Genomic DNA, 18,166 nt, shown 5'->3' with positions numbered 1-18,166 from the left:
AAAATTGTACGTCTTCGAATTTTATATATACTGTATATATATATATATATAAATGAATGTATCGAGCAGACATAACATAATGTGCTCACTACATGTGCATTGTGAAGATATAAAGATGCACAGCAGGAAGAATATAATGGATATGCCTTAAAGATTATTTATTCATGCCTAATTCTAATGAAATATTGCCTATCTGTGTGGGAAATGTATAGACAAGTGATTAAGATATAAATCTGTTGAACATGGACATTTTAAATGCCACTGCATAATAAGACAAGGACTTGACACAACCAGCCTGAGAAATGAGCCTCCTCATTAGCAAAATAAGAGAGCTGACATGATGAAGTGTTATATTAAAATAATGGTTTTATTGTTCCATTTTTACAACTGGACTGGCATTTATCAAAAGGTCACAGACAAAAGTGAAATACTGAGATGTTCAAGGACAGTCAGAGGACGAGGAGAATTCAATAATTGGGCATTAAATGCTTGAAATGTTTAAGTCTCGCCAACAAACCGCAAATGGATAACCACAATAAATGTCACAAAGTCTCCTTATTTTCTCTCTCTGAAGGCCTCTGCGTCGCTCACACGCCAATGCTGGATATGACAATGGGCTAGCTGGCACGAAAATCCGTAATGACCAGAGACAGTCAACAGCACTTACAGACCCACAGGCATAACTAACAAGTCTGTGTATTGTTATCATCTGTTTGCCGAACTGACCCAAAGTGTGGCTCTGTCAAAAGATAAACCCTAATTACTTTGGCTATCAGTCTTCTTCTGTTTGTCCACATTCTCCTGGGCTTTTCTATTCAATCTAATTGAACAAAAGTACCACATGTAAAGGCCATAAACATGTCCTCTGAGAACATGCTCAGGCCTAATGGTGAGCTAAACGGCTCCCTTGTAGCTCATTAAGTGCTTAACAGCCAAAGCCAGAATATAATGAGAATAAAAGATGCCTTCCATCTAAATCGAGGGAGCTTTTAATGTGGAGATGCAACTCCGCTGTAACTCACGGTCGAGTTCAGCTGTATGACCAAACAATTGCGGTTATGTGAGATCTAATGGTCCATCCAGAGAAAGTACTGTGTAATTCTTGTTACAAAATGAGGCCAGGCAGATAAAGATGATTGTATGTGTTAATTATCAAATTAATATTTCTATTTGCTATTCAGACTAGGAAACCAGCTAGCTTATCAGCTGAAATATAGGCTGCTGTCTTTTTTCCCCCAGCAAGAACAAAATGTCAGACTCAGTAAGAAAGGATTGTTCGCAAACTGGTTCTAAAATTTCATACAATCATTTTTTATTATCAATTGATTTTTTATTAAAACTAAACAGGTAAATTAAAAAATAACTGGAAAAATTAAATGAAATTGGTATTTAAAATGTTTCCATTTTATCTAAAATTTTTGATTTATATACTATTTTCTCACCATTATATTTTGAAATATTACAGTAGAAATATATTTGTTAAATATAATTAAATTAAGCATCTATATACTCTCGTGTATTAAAATAGCATTATCTGATTTACCTAAACTACAGGAATACTGTATAAATCAAATCAAAATGTGACATTATGACACTCTTAGTTCCACAGAATGCGTTTATCCATTCCAATACGCTATACTTTTCCATTGTTTTTCTATGTAAACCCGCACTAGACGGACGTGTATGACCAATGCACTCGCGTCTTTTTCAGCGTCTCGCACATAACACGGCATTCTAAAAACGCGTCTCTAGTTTTTCGTTTCACTGACCTGCGTTTTTTAGCAGCAAAAATGTGTGTTCTGTGTGACCCAGCCCTTTTCAATCCTTGCAGTCAAATAGATAAATGCTCAATTCTGAATAAATTACACTGTTTGGACACTGTTGAAGTTTTTTTATTTGATCAAATGTGGTACTTGCCCTGAAACGTTTAAAAAGATGAGAAATGCTATATATAATGATGATATCAGAGCTAATGGTTTTTACACACTCTTCAGAATTCACAGAATCATCCAATCACACTATACAGCACATGGTGCCACTGGTGCTTCCTTCCGGAGAGAGAAAGAGTGACCATACTGGGGCGAGCCAGTTGGTGATAAGCTTTCATTAATGCTGAGCAGTTCAGCAGGGTTTGTCAAGCAGGGGATAAAAAGCGATCAGATGCAATTAAGCATCAGGAGAGCTCCGGTAATTGTATAATTTTTATCGTCAGCATGCTTTATTGCCCCACGTCTCTGAAAAGCAAGAGTCTGCAAATTACTGCATTAGAGCCAGTACTCATCTCATGGCCTGCACACTGCTTGCTTATTAAAGTACCGTCAGTACAGCCACTCAACAGGCAGAGTTGATGAATCACCAGCTAATCACCTCCCTTTACCCTGCTCCTTCATCTCCATACAGACTCCATCTCCTTCCCTAAGCAATCCAGCTGTTTCTGTCTTTTACCCTTTAGCGTCCTGTTCTCCACATGACACGTGCAGCATCAGCTAGCAAACAGCTCTACAACATGCGATAAACTGCTGTTTCTCCATAGTGACAGTCAAAGAGTTCAAGAAAGCGATCCATTAGTATTCGCATTCATCTCAGTGGCAGTTGCTTTGCAAATTTAAATCTATTCACTTAGATGAATGCTTAAAAAAGCACCAAGAGGTGTCAGCAAAAAATACCTATGGCTCTCTAATCATGTTTTAACTAGATCGGTTTTACTGAAAAACCCAATATTTAAAGAAAATACAGTAAAATTGTGGAGACTGCAATTGCTCTCCTGTGCACCTACTAGCATTTCAAAGTACATAGTTTGCCAAAATGTGCTGTTTTTCTTCTTCTTCTTCTGGTGTTCGAATGACATTTGGTAAACCAAATTAAAAGCTCAATTTCTAAACCAACTATACTTTGGTGGGAAGTGCTTTACAGTTGCTTAAATACTGAGTTGTTGTATAAAAAGCATTTAAAAAATGAACAGCCACATTTAATTCTTTGCAAACATTCTTGGGTGCTTCATTAAGTGTTAAAGTAAGCAAATATGTACTACCATTATATTAAATTCCCCGAAAAGGACATTCATTAAAGTCGCAATTAAATGGAAGTAGCGACAGATCTTTTTTTTCCATATTGTGACGTGCGTCCAAGTGAAATAGATTTTTTTTTAATGTAGGGTTCTGTCCATCAGTTGTTGACTGGATGGAGGCAGATCGATTGATTGGGAGCTTGCAGTTGGCTGTAACAAAGGGGCGGGGTTTAAGTGGGCTAAATGATTGGAGAAGTCCTGCATACATCATTAGAGATAGAAGTCTGTTGTTTCACTGGAATGTTATTTCAATGTAGGTAAAAAAAAAAAACATTTAGAAAATAGAAAAAAAAATGTAAGCCAATTTTTAAGTATTTTCCTTTGTGTTCTGCAGAAAAAAGAAAACACTACTATAGTAAAAAGAAAATACTATACTAGTAAAATGTTACAAATATAAGTCAGAATACAAGGCTAATTTCTGCCAGTGGAGAAAAATGCTTGTTTGGAACCAACATCTGGTGTAGTTCCAAAATCTACCAGGAGGGGCAAACAAGGCCTGCTAACCAGCTAAACCTTGAGCCCTTGGTGACATACACTTATTCTGAGTACTGTGTCGAGTTACATTGTATCTTGTGACATATGATACTTCTAATCCCATCCTAAGGGATCAACCAAACGCTGTCCCCACAAGGGGGCGAGTGCGCGAGAAACCCAGTCCGAACGGTGACTCATAACTTTATGAAAATAGGCAGCGGGGAGACCTGGGGAGAGGAAATGAGATTTCCTCAGTCTGTCACCGGATAGACAAGGTCGCTGAGAGGAGAGCAGGGTTATGTTTTATGAGGCTTTCTTTTTCTCCAGCTTTCATCGCTCATGTGTCACTGTTGAAAGAGTTTATAAGAGCTGCGGCTTCTGAGTCTAATGTCCCATAATGCCCTTCGCTTCCAGTAATCATTGGGTCATCTGTTCAAATCAAACCAAATGCAGAATCAATCTTTGGTTTGTTTAACGTCTTTTTGAGCGTTTTAAACAATGGAACTGAACGTCCCCTCCTTCTCTCGCTGTTTTGTTTGTGCTGGCACAATTCACTGCAACAATGTGTTATTCATATTGAGAGATTGAGTAAGTGCACGCGGAAAGCAAAATTCATCCCCCACAAAAACTGCCTGAATTCCCACCATATAACACAGAGCTTTCATTTTGATTTCCATCCTGTCAGAGGAAAGAGCTATGATGTTATTTCTACAGTCGACTTTTCCTTTGGATTTCTGTTTTGGATGAATAGCAAAACTCTTTTTTTTTTTCGGGTGAAATCAGCTCAACAAGCAATAGCTGCAGGTGCTGGCTCCCGCTGACAATGACAGGCCATTTCATCTTACGCACTCCCGCACGTTCCTTGCAGTGGATGAAAGCATCATTTTCAGCGGCCATCCATTTGCTCCAAGCCCTACACGGTAAGCAAAGCATGCCACTAAAAGGCTCTTGAAAACACGGGAGCAAAGCTGAATCAATCTGTTTGTTTACCCTGGAAACGACAAACATAAATTCCCGTTTCCAAGCAGCGAGATATTTTTAAATGCATTTATCCTCAACAAATAACAATGTCATGGTTACCTGGAGGGAAGATTTCCCCGAAAACATGATAAATAACGCGATAAAATATCAGAGGGCAAGTAATTACACTGGCTTGACTATGAAGACAGCATCAATATGAAAATAACCCATTCTCTTTCAAATAAAATATTTAGGCCTACAATATTATAAAAAATGCATATAGACACTAAATTGTCACACATATGTTTTGTAATCATTTAATCCACCCACAAACTAAGCAAAAATTTTTTTACTTGCATTAAAATAAAAGGTCAAAAATAACAATGCATCATTATATTTGAAGAAAAGTCTGACTGCTTATACTGGCATATAAAGTGATCATGAGATTGCAAAAAAAAACAAAAAAACTTTTTTAGACATTTTATCATATATGACCTTGTGTGAACAAGGTAGTGCGTAGCCAAATGTACACATCATTAGTCATGCCTACTTTAATGAATCTACAGTTTATAGTTTGTGTACAATAATGTCAAACAAAAGGAACATTTTAATTTGACTTGGAATTACTAAAGGATCAGGCAAAACATCTGCTTTGCTAAATACTATAAATGACTAAAGTACCATAAAAGCATCAATAATTAAAAGAATAGACCAATTATGTACCTGCGAAGCTTCATACACAGACATCAAAGAAACGACTCATGTGAAAGTTCATCTCTTCCTCATCATTGTGTCGAACCTGTCCTGAGATTTTCCTCATTTCATCAAATGAATCATTTGTGCAGATGTGTTTCATGCCAAAATTCATCTGTTTTGCACATATTCTCCATTTAGCAGTCTCATAATTACTCTCATTAGCTCTAAAAATTTACAACTACACAATCCATCTGGTATTCATATAGTGACTGTTTAAAGAACAACTGAATCATTATGCTAAAAAAAAGATGGATATAGTAGTAGTTAATTCTATTCATTTCTTTGGTGCTTATTTCAGGTGAAATATGAATAGAACAATGACTCAGTTTCCTTCCTATGTTTTTGATTCCATTATATAAATGAATGTTTTTTTTGTTCACATTTAATGCTACAACTCTTTATTCATTCAAAAACAGCTGATTAAATGATCAAATATATCAGCAGATAGTCACATAATGATGCTACATAAATGCTGGAGAAAAAAACTGTCTGTTCATGTATATCATTAAAAAGTGGGCTAATTTCTTCAACCGTAACTCAAACACCAAAGACTCAACCGAAAGAAATCAATGAATATAATTTTCAGAGTTTCCTGTTCAAATGTTTGTGGTAATGCCAAGCATGGATGTGCAAAGAGCCTCTGTGTCTTCATTTGACGAAAATAGTAATGGTGTTAAGCAGCTGCAATTTTGCATAGGTTTGTTTAACTTGAAAACTTCCCAAGGAGTCAAACGTGGTTGTCGAAAGCAGCAGTGCGACTTTCTTCCCTCAGACTAAACGGTAATTACTATTGCAGCCCAAGCCACATCCCAGACGAAACAGAGAGAAGGAGGAAGAATAGAGAGGCAGAGAGCTGTAATATGAGCTGCTGTCTCTACTAATTTCAATTAAACAGTCATCATTAGCATGAGCCACACTCTCCTGTGGACTCCTATTTACTTTGTTTATCTGACTCACTGTGTGTGTAATACACGCTGAAAAACAAACTCAGAGACACCTTATACTATCGTATAACCGTATCTATCAACACATTTCATTTACTAATATGTACTAATATAAGCACATTTAACCTCCAATGATTATTACTCATGCTTAAGAATTCCTCACCATTCCTGCCACATTTTCAGGTCAAAAGGCTCATGCAAGTCAATGGGCGGCACCACTTTTTTCACGAGGCAAAAAACATGTTACGTTTCATTTCTGAAACTCTAGGGAAGCACCAAATACAAATCTCCAAAGTTGTTGTGGCCCACTGCGATATGGAGATCTGAGTGACCACCCAAGTTTCGCATATCAAATGTTCCCACCTGGACAAATCGTTCTCACCACTAGCCAGTCACCATGTCAAAATGCAACATAAAAAACTGTGATCTTCTGAGATACATATACCCTCTCAAGGGGCCTTTAGAGATGTAAAAAGCTTGTTGCTGATGAGCAGACATGTATCTTAAAGCTAAACTATAATTTTAAAAACTGCATGTCTTTTGAGAGAACATTGTTTTGGTTGCGCTTCAGCTCCTCTCGCATTAATGTGGTTCAAGGTCTCTGTGTACATTTGGATACAGGGTATCTTATTAGAGCAAATGGACAAAGAAAAATTCACAACTGGTGATTGCCTTGAGGTTAGCCATTTCGAATGATCCATGTTAATTTCTCGTATTTATTGTAACAAACTTTCAGCTTCAACTTCAGCTTTTTTTCTGTCCCGACAGCTCTAATATATAACATTATAATGGGGTTTTCAAAGTGTATATGGGTAAAGACGCGGTTTGCGCAATTAATTGTTTGCACTCTATTAACATTTTTCATTAAAATAAGTTTCATAGTGTAGCTTTAAATACATACATTTTTACATCATGAAAATTAAAATGGTGTTATTACTAACCCTTGTGTCGCTGCAAACACTTTTCTATTTTCTGAAGTATCTTCACAGATCTTTGCCATCTAACTTAAATTTCAGTCTGTTCCTTGCACATCAAATATCATGATCCCCTTTGGAAGACATCTTCTTCCTAAAACATGAAAGCAGAATTTTCATATTTCTAATGTCTGAGAACAAACTCGATTTGATGCAAAATATTGACTTTGTTAAAAGTGTATCTTTTTGAAGAAAAAAGTCTCTTGTCACTGTGAAAGTTGGGAAAGAAAACTGCTATTTGTGTTCCTCTGAAAAAAAACAAAAAAACAATGGCAGCGTATGGGTTAAAATTAGTAAATAATGAACAAAAGACTCATAGCCTTCCTATTCACATTCCTATGGTAATTCACATCAATATTAGGTAGCTTCATTGCACATTAACAATGCTACAAGTTTAAACAGTCTAGACAAGCAACCTAAATGTTTGATAATAGGCCACTAAGGAAACTTACATCCACAAGATCCCAGGAGAGGTTTATAGGGCAGGTGCCCACCTCACCACCCACTAGAGCCATTACAATGACCTTTACATGGTCTTGGGAAGTTCTGGCACAGTCTCAGGATGTTAATAATAACATAATAATAAAAGGCAGATATTCACATCCCTCAGGCCAAAGCGGTCATTCATATGCATGCAAAACAAATAGTCCTTGACCCACAGCTCACAGATTGTTTGTTGCCAAAATCACATCTCAAATGATATATTCATAGCCAACACATGCCTACACATATCTTATTATTGCACAACACTGCTCATGCATAGTTAAAATAAAGACGCACACAGTTGCAAAAAGTGCCACTGGATTTGCAGCTTTCAATTCCGTGCAAGTAAGAACAACATCGCCTGTGCGGCCTCGACTCTCGAAGGAACCAAGGAGGTCGGTCCCTGGTGATAAATGTGCCCTGGGTTATTTCTAACGTTAAACACATTCAGATAAAGTAAGTGTACAGGAGGGCCTTCTGGGTGTCTACCATGGAGAGTGTGAACTAATTAAACAGCTCTACAGTGCTGTGTTTGGACTGCACTTCCATAACCTGTCAGGGCCATGTTGTATCACACCACAGGGAGATCAGCAGTTGACTAAAAGAGAATCACCTGAGGGCATTTATCCACATTCAATAGGCTAGATGACATGGTTGGGTCAGGGTAGGTCAGACCACACACTGTCTGTGCCCTAAAAAGACAGAAACTGAATGGAATACAGAAGATCTCCAGCGACCTGCTTGTGTTTTAATGAAAAAGAATAAGTAATTCAAACATTGCAAAGTCCTGAGCTGGCTGTCCAACTCTGGTGCTGGAATATTAATATTTTGATTAGTCATCTCTGAAGACATTTCAAACATGGTTAGTCATTTTCATCACAATGACACTGAAATGATAAAGAATCATAAAGAAAAAAACGTTTTAAAATATTTAACGTTCAAATGCAACCATGGAAACCGGAGCAGGAACTTTAGTCACATTTGTCTCTTAAAACTAGAAAAACTTCATTGAGTCCCTCAAAATTCATTCTTGCTGTCAAAAACACCCTCATTTTTTACAGATTGTTCTTATCCTAACTATAAATGATTGAATATGAGTTAATTCATGTGCATTTTGTTTTCATTGCCTGTGTTTTCTTTTTTGAGGATTTTCGGGAAGACACTTCAGGTGAATATGGTGTAAAAACAAATACTCCTGTGAAATATAAGCTATTCATTTGGCCCTCGCAGTAATTGCATTATTACAAAAAAATATTATATTACAAAAGACTTTAATATTTAAGTCATATCACACAAGGAAGAACAGTGTTGTTGTTTACAGCCTTGCTGATATTCAGAAAACAGCGCAATTTTGCTTTAATACAGCAGGTCAATAAACAAAGTGAATATTGAGTAACTTATATTTTAGACACAATATTAGTGATTTTTTTTGTTTTTGCTCCAATGGTGAAGAGAGATGCGTTCATGCCATGTCGTAATTACAAGATTTCAACTTGTAAAATGTGTTCGCGTCATCGTAGAACTCGTAATTACAGCTTGTAAACTGGGAATTTTCTGAGAGCCCTTAATTGTACCATGTGACCATTGCAGATTCATTTGGGCATTGAGTGTTGCCATAGAAATGCATAATTCCCAGTCTGAGGATGTGAACATATGCCGTGAACACAGTATTAGTTTAAAACAAAACGTCTGAGAGAAACACACAGTAAGCTGTGTTTTGTTTCTGTATGAATCGGTGTTTCGAACAAATCGGTTGAATGAACTATTCAATGACTCACTCATAAAGACAGACACTTGTTTTATTTCTGAACGAATCCATGTTTTGAACAAATCATTTGAATTAATGATTTAATGACCCACTCATAAAAACTGTCTTCTGTAACAATGTAACTGGCAGAAAAAGTCTATGAAAAATCCCTACCACTGATGAAGGCTTTCAAAATTTACCCTTGCTGTCATAAACATCTTGATTTTTATATTTTAGAAAATAATTAGGAGATGATTAGGAGCCCACTGCTCCAGGTGTGTGTGGTTTGCAGTGTGTCTGTATGTTCACTACCCACTGCTCCTAATGTTTGTGCACTAACTTGGATGGGTTAAATGCAGAAGACAAATTCCAAGTATGAATTACCATACTTGGCCTTCACGTCACTTCTCTTCTTATAAATAAGCTTGCTTGAAGATGACAGCTGATTCAACCACTAGATTTGACTGCCTGTGATTTCACCATTCAACTCTTGATACTTATCCACATACATAAAAAAGACAGCACTGCATCTTAAACAGAATTTGTAATGCGTATAATTCTATATATAACATCTCATGCATGTTAATTATCCATAGTGATGACTAATATTACTTGTTGCTTGAATACATTTAACATAGTAGACCTAATCAATACCAAGAAGGCTGAATTGTGATGGATACACTTTGTGCTGACACAGAGCTCTCTATACTCAGTGGGGTAGAGAGCTAAGAGGTCCCATAGCTACTGAATTAATAATGAACATGGGCACTGCTGATTGGCCTCCTCTCTCCCTGCAGGGTAAAAGCAGCCTGTGTCTCCAAAGTCCTGATTGATTAGCTGCTTATTATTAATAGATATGGGTTAAGACTTTGATATGTCCGGCCTGTTTGAAAACACGAACATCAAATGTGTATAAAAATAGTTCAAATATGTGCATATTGCAGTATGCATAATTAAATCAGAGCAAACAGAGTCTTGTGCAGTTTGTCTTGTTGTAAACAATTGTTCTGTGAAGTAGAATTTCTTTGTGTGAGATGAATGTAATTGAGTCCCTAAAGTAGCATGTGGTTTATCAGACTCCATTTTCTTAGTCGGCAAGTACGTGCTCTTCTGGATTCAAGGTTTCAAACGGCTCTAGCCTTAAAGCCCTAATCAATATGTTGGGTTTGTCTCTTTGAGCTCTACACCTATTTACCATGGAGCATGACCTTAAGGTACCACAGGAGAGAAAAAAATAAATAAAAAAAAATAAATAATAATAATAATATATATATATATATATATATATATATATATATATATATATATATATATATATATATATATATATATATAACCCGCACCATAATTTGCCTTCAGCCATACCGATCTCTCTAGCTCATTACAATTCATGTCCTACCAGGATCCTGCAATGTGATTATTATAAAAAACTATTTGAAAATTAATCAAATGCAAACTACAGGAACATCATTTTGCATTTGATTGATTTTCAAATAGTTTTTTACGATTTTACAAGTATGACTTAACTAGTAACTATAAGAAACTTCCATGAAACTTCAACACTTTTTTTGTAGTGCAAACGCGAAACAATAGAAATGTACTCTATATACGGTTGGAAACGCTTATTTTCATCCATGTTTTTAAAACTGTGTAAAGAAATCAGGACGTAAATGTTACATTAAATCATTCTGTAATATCTTTCATAACATGGTTGAGAAACTATGTGCAAATGTTTAGTGGAAGTTTGAATTTCTGTGCCAAAGTGCTGGAAAAAAAATTACTCATTTAGATTAAACACTGCTAATTAATATGTACACTAGTGTACATACACAAATATAAAATATAAACATATGTCAGCTATATATAATCAGTGCAGAGGACTGTGAAGGAAATGAGCACAAAACCTAAGAATTTATATTAGTCTCTTACCTTTATTTTCTTAGTACCCAAGTCCTGAATTCTCTACAGAGAATTTATTTCTCCAAACACTATAAATGTCATGAAAAAAATAAAATTCCAAATGTTTTTTTTTGTTTTTTTGTTGGGGTCCCAGGAGGATAACATGACCAAATCCAACACGGATGAAATACAAGCAGGTCCAAGACTTTTAATGTCAGCTTAGTTCAGATCATCTCACGTTGCTTATAGGACCGACCGCTTCACTGCATCTGTAGCAACACTAAGCAAAAGACTGTGATTCAAGGAAAACAAGATCTCAATTGTTTAAGATTTAGCCTAACATTTGTTCAGGAAAAATAAACGACAAAGGTACAAATGCTTTTTTGGGGTTACACCAAATTCAACACCACACTGAATCAATCACTCTTTGGGTCCCGAGGCCAACGATCAATCACCATTTGTTTCTACGCCCCAGTGGATCTATATTAATTCAAAACAGTTGACAGTTAATTATAGTCACACAGTTCATGATCTCCCCAATAGCCACTTAAATACAGAGGGAAAGAGTAAGGAAAAGGGCTGATGGGAAAACACAAGATGCCAAGACAAAGAAAACTTTGGACTTGGGTGCAGAAAATATTGTACACACATCCTTCCAGTATCACTGCTTTATCCATCTGGATTCACTCTGTCAGCTACAATGAGCTCATGCATGTGTGCATTTCACCAGCTCAACACATATCCACAGAAAAAACAGCCCTGAGAATGCAGAAAGAACATTTAAGCCTAACATTTACAATCATCTGTTAACGCAGCCACGGGAATCTGGCTCAATCCCCCTAAAAAAACAACAGACTCTCTTCAAAGACTAAAACAGTGTGTATCATATGACAACACTAAGACAAGACTCTTATAGCTCAAAGATAAGAGTGTCAGAGCAATCAAGAGCGACAGCGGAGCTGAAAAAAAGTGAATTCAGCAGATGAGTGTTTCTCTCACTGTCCATTTCCTCATCGAGGAATCTGATTCCAGAGTTCACTGCTGCCAGGCTTGCAGGACAGAGCTCCCTGGTTCTTTTCAGCAAGATTGGCAGTATGTCTAGCAAACTGCCAAAATGTATAGTGATACACGGTGAGTTGGAGGAAACAGCCCATTGTAAATTTAATTTCCTTTCACTATATGACTAGCAGTGTGACATTCCATCACCAGCCAAAGCACTGTGAGCTTAGAGGAAACTTGTCTACACACACACAGCAAGCAGTATTTCCTGACATCAGAACTTTTTTTAATAATTTTTCAAGCAGTGGGTGACAGTATCAGATCAGTGACCCAGTTTTTCACCACTGCACAAGGGAAATAGCGTAGAAGTACAATGGACACCCGACTGGCCGCAGGAGCACATGGGTCAGATTTATCTTATTCTCTGGGGTGTTATGCCTCCTGGTGGTATAGTAAAGAACTGTACTGAAGAGAGGTTGAAATCAAACGGTTTATTTGGACTGCAGTTAAAGTTACCGATGTGAAATATCTCTACCCATTTCCTATATCCATCAACTCGAAATAAACACTTTAGACTCAAATTGATCTTGACCTTCCTCTTCATATCTATGATTGTTTACACACTAATGTTCAGAAGTTGTTTTTTTTTTCCCTGAAAGTGTCTTATGCTCAGCAAGCTGAATTTATGTGATGAAAAATATAGCACAAGGTAAAACTTTAAAATTATGAATTTTCAGCTGCCATCACTCCAGTCTTTACATAAACCTTTAGTCTAATATAACTAATTGTTGCTCAAGCTCAACTTCCTGAATGGTACTGTATAAGCTTTACTAATTCAAACAGAAAGTTACATTTCAGTTCAACATTGTTCAAAACAATGTTCTTCGGAACACAAATGAAGATGTGTTTTAAAGAGCGATTTCTGTCTCTCCATTGACAGTCTACACAACCACCACTTTGACGCTTCAAAAAGTTCATAGAGATAGTAAAACGATCCATATCCATATGAATTGAGCAGTTTAGTCCAAATTTTTCAGAGACAAGATCACTTTATACAATGAACAGATTGAATTTAGCCTTTTTTTTATTCACATTTAAACATTGATCAAACAGAAGCTTAACCGAACCTGCTTGGCACGCGAGAAAAAACCTCACTGGTTCTTGCAGCTCAAGCGTGCTTAACACGAGAATTAACCTCATTGGTTCTCACTTCAAGCAAGCTTGAGTTTCTGTTTTCCATATCAGATGTATTCCTTGATGAATGTTTATGTGAATAAAAGCATACATTAAATCAGTTTAGCATATAAGAGATTGTGTATCTTCAGAAAATTTGGACTAAACCATTCAATTCATATGGATTAGTTTTACGATTTCTTTATGAACTTTGAAGCATCAAAGTGGTAGTTGTATGAACTATTAATAAAGGGACAGAAATCGCTCCGATATCATAAAAAAAAAAACACTTAGTGTTCAGGAGAACAAAATTCTTAGTTTTGGAACATCATGAGGGTGAGTGTATTAAATTTTGGGTGAACTAACTCTTCCACATCATGATTTATGATTAAATGCTTAACATTTGGGCAATAAAGTGCTCACTCAGCACAGATGAATCCCTTTATAATAGCATGCTTTATTTTTGAACAAACCACTTCTCCAGCCTCAATATTAAATCCAATCAACTGCAAAAGTTAAAGAATGATTAACAAGATGACAATTACAGTAAATGCAAATAACCAACTCTGTGGATTCTTTATTTTTGATCATTTGAAGTGCACATTGCTCATTTCAGTGTTACCAACATGGGTTGCAGAACAGTTTGTTCTTCACTCTCTTCCTCTGGAGCAGCACTAGGCCAGTGCAGGGAAATCTTCTGGATCATCTGGGTTTGGAGCCTTAGGAAATGCCAAAACATGAATTAGCCCAAAACCACCAATGACACTCACACAGCATGAACACCAAGCTGGCTTGCAAGTCTTGTATTTCACAGGACCATGATGTCAGGGGCATGAGCACATTCTGATGCAACCAATACAACTAACTTACAAATTCAAGTTTTTGTGGAGATCTTTGGGATGGCATGGAGGGAGCCCCACGGCCACGACCACCTCCACCTCGTCCGCCTCTCCCACCACGAGAGGGCCGAGCCAGGCTGCCAAAGTTGATCTCCAGTTGACAGGTAATGTCGTTGGCCGGGCGACGGAAAACCACATCCTCTTCATCAATGCCATTATCAAGTTTCTAGAAAGAAAGACCTGCAATTACAAGAGCAGAACTGCACCCAACAAACTCTGAGCCAAGAATGAGACTCCGTACCTGAAGGAGTTTGGACTTATGGATAACCACGGCCTTGGACGGGACAGGGGTGTCTGCCTTACGAATATTCAGCTCTACCTTGGGCCTGCTTTGCTCTTGTAGGGCTTTCCACTCATCCAGTGTCATCTCTATGGCAACCTCAATAACTTCCTCAGTCTCAGATGGTCTGCAAGATGAGCAATCATACATTACCATCCATTATGACTTAAAGGAAGCATACGTTCATATAGCCAGCACATAATAGTACCAAGTATTGTGTTACAACTACAAGATATTTCCTGCAGCTGTGCGAAACAGACCTGTTTTCTCCATCAGTTCCAACTACCTCTTGGGTCTCCTCGGTTTCAACAACTTCCTCACTAGGTGACCCCTCTTCAATTTCACTACAGGACAGAAGGAAGATGACAACCAATTTCTCAGCAAACTGAGAAAAGTATTCCAATCGGACAAACTATATAAAATGTGAAGTCACCTCATTTGGTCTCTCATAGAGCCCCAGTTGCGAGATCCACTGCCACTGCGCTTCTCTTCCGAACGGACACTCCTAATTTCAAGTAATGTCTCATTTACCAGAAGACATTGCGCACAAAAGGTTTTAAAAGGGGTCATTTGATGCTTTTTAATGTTTTCCTTTAGTGTAATATATCCATTATTGTGTGTATGAGATCTGCAAAGTTACAAAGTTCCCGCAAAGGGATTTATTCTAACAGAGAACACCGCTCTAAACACCTCGATCCAAGCCCAGATATTACTTCCTCAAATGTCGGTCACAATGTGAAATATGAGCATTATGAAGAGAGAAGACAAGGCTTCAGTGAATTGCAGTGTTACGTCGTGGAGACATCTCGTGCTTGGATGAGAAAACAAAAATGCTTTGCTTGGCCTTTCAAAAACAGATGAAATAAGGAATCTGATGTATATATTTATTTTTAAAGCCGTTTTTGAGCAGTACAACCCAAAAGTTTTCTTGTGCACAGCACATTTTACAAAGGACATCTTCCTGAACCTGGGAAAGCACAATGCTGTCTAAATACAAAGCACTTACTAATGTGAAACTGTCTGCTCAAGTTGTGCTCGCAAAGTTGCTTCCAATCGTTCAACTTGATAATCCACATTTTTAGAAAATACACTTTGGCTCAAAGTGATACAGTAAAACCAACGACATTATTATGGGTGTTTACAACTGCTTAAAGCTGAAGCTCACAATTATGGTAAAGGGTGTTACACTTCAGACAAGCTTGAAGTGTTTAGCCAATCAGAGCACTCAGAGCTTTAGGGAAGGAGGGGCTTTGTAGAATTCAGCAGTTTCATGCAGAATAGAGGAGCCACAATAATGTACAGTATGTGACAAATTCTTTTTTAAACATTAAAGCATTTAAACATTAAACCAAATAATGAAGCATCATATGAACCCTTTTAGCTTTCAGACATTAGTTCCCAAATTCTTTAAACCAGCAGGTTCCAAATAGTAAAAAAAATAAAATAAAAAGGGTCACAGATAAGTTCTTAAATGTTAAAAAGGTAGACAATGCAATTAACCATATAATTGCACATCACCCATCACATAATAGAACCAAGAGATTGATATAAATGTATTAATGTCAAACATATATATTGTTACATATTATAATATTTGTATCTAATTTATTGGAATATGAAACAATGTTTCAGTGATAAAGGACAAGTTTATCTCTCAATGTTAATTAAGTGATATGGAATTAAAGGGATAGATCACCCAAAAATTTTAAATGACATAATTTCCTCACCCTAAAGTTGTTCCAAACCTGTATGAATTTCTTCGTTCTGAACACAAGAGATGAACACGAAAGGTGGGGTCCATCAACTGTTTGGTTAACCATTATTTTGTGTTTAGCAGCACAAAGAAATTCACACAGGTTTGGAACAACTTGAGGGTGAGAAAATGTCAGAATTTTCCTTTTGGGTTAACTATCCCTTAAATTCTAGGTCCTACATCAAAACCAGACGCCAAACACCACATTACTTTTTTGAAAACGGACATTTAAAAGACCGTAAAGAGTCACTGCTCACGTTCGGTCACTGCCACTGTGTCGTTCGAACTCCCTCTTTCCTCTCTGGTCAAATCCATCATTGGATCTTGGATATCCTGGGCCTCGTGCTCCTCGTCCACGTCCAGTACCTCTTCCTCTGACAGGCCTGTCCAGCACATCCACAGGCCTACACACAGACGAAGATAGATTGAGTGTCACGCTAAATAATTCCGAAATAGTAGCAAAATAAGAGCTTTAAGTTACCTCTCAACAGAGAAACTGAGGGGGGTGTCGTCATCGTTGAATTTGCGCTCAAAAGTCACGCGTCTCTCTATTCGCTCCTCAACCTCTCCACGAGCAAGGCGGACTTGGCCTAGAAATTTGGACAAAACACATGCCACAAACATATGAACACTTGAAATGCCTAAAACTCAAGCAACTAGCGCACACCACATTCAGATTCTTCTAGTGGTTGATTAAATGACTATTAAACAAAGACATGTTGCGTCGAGTAAAATTAGCCCGTCCTTCACCCAAGTTACCTTGTCCACCGCCAACTGCTGGAAGAACGATTGTCCTGTCCCTTTGAGACTCCTTCTTTCCAGCTTTAGTCGTGGTTGAAGTTTTCTTTTGCTCCTCTTTCTTCTTCTTCTGCTTTTTCCCTACTCCTGCCGCGAATAAGATGTCGAAAGGGTCGGATTCATCGTCCAGCAGCTGGCCGAAACGATTCGCAACGGCGCACCCATACCCCTCATTAGGCATCTCCTCCACTAACGTTAACTCCTTCATCTTTTTCGATTATTATTAAGAAAACAATCGACCAGATATCATCGAAGGATCAAAAAAGTTCTGGTTTATCTCTCAAAGAGAAAATTGAGACTTTAAACAGAGCCCATTGATTGAGTTCTAGTCAGTGAACACCAACCAATTTAACCGTCAGAGGTGACGTTCATGAAATTGAAATCAGGTTAATATAAAAACAATTAGTCTCCGCCCCGGAAGTCCACTTAGTTTTCAGAACGCCCTCATTAATATTGACTACGCATTAAAATTATTATTTGCTATATTGTATAAAATACCAGTTTCTTTGTGACTTGAAATGTGAAATTATAACTTTTAGAATAAAAACAAATATATTGCCATCCAATATAAAATTGGTACAATTTCTATTTGTGCATTTCCTCATAGCTGTACATTTCATAATATGACTGTCCCATACACAAAGTTACAACAATAACAAAAAGTTGTGCAATAAATTAGATCAAGCGAACTTTTGAGATAATTAAGGGAATGATTGCTGATAAAATAAGTTCCCAGTATAAATAAAATGTTTAAAAAAGATAAATAAAATGTACAGTTAAATGTACTTACATTAACCACTCCATCTATGCAACGCACCGGATTGTGGGATATCTTAGATCTAAAAATCGACCAGGGTAAGGTATTTTAGAGGAATAGATTAGCAAACACTGTATTCAGACATGACATTTAATAATCAACTCTTATATTTAATCAACTAAAATTATTTCATAATAAGAAGA

The 18,166-nt window shown here is 37.1% G+C and overlaps 1 protein-coding gene across 1 annotated transcript; it reads right to left on the bottom strand.

Annotated features, from left to right (window-relative positions):
* Positions 1 to 13,752: 13,752 nt before the first annotated feature.
* On the bottom strand, positions 13,753 to 18,036 carry LOC308705952 (intracellular hyaluronan-binding protein 4). Its single transcript, XM_081391273.1, has 8 exons — positions 17,168 to 18,036; positions 16,890 to 16,998; positions 16,666 to 16,812; positions 15,089 to 15,160; positions 14,916 to 14,999; positions 14,617 to 14,782; positions 14,347 to 14,541; positions 13,753 to 14,195 (listed from the first exon to the last, which is right to left on the bottom strand). Exons 1-8 carry the CDS (start codon positions 17,412 to 17,414, stop codon positions 14,151 to 14,153), a joined length of 1,065 nt encoding a protein of 354 aa, XP_081247399.1. The 5' UTR covers positions 17,415 to 18,036; the 3' UTR covers positions 13,753 to 14,150.
* Positions 18,037 to 18,166: the final 130 nt, after the last annotated feature.

Source organism: Scardinius erythrophthalmus, assembly GCF_964197995.2.
Source record: "Scardinius erythrophthalmus genome assembly, chromosome: 17".
NCBI classification, from domain to species: domain Eukaryota; kingdom Metazoa; phylum Chordata; class Actinopteri; order Cypriniformes; family Leuciscidae; genus Scardinius; species Scardinius erythrophthalmus.
This window is presented reverse-complemented; position numbering and strand designations above follow the sequence as displayed.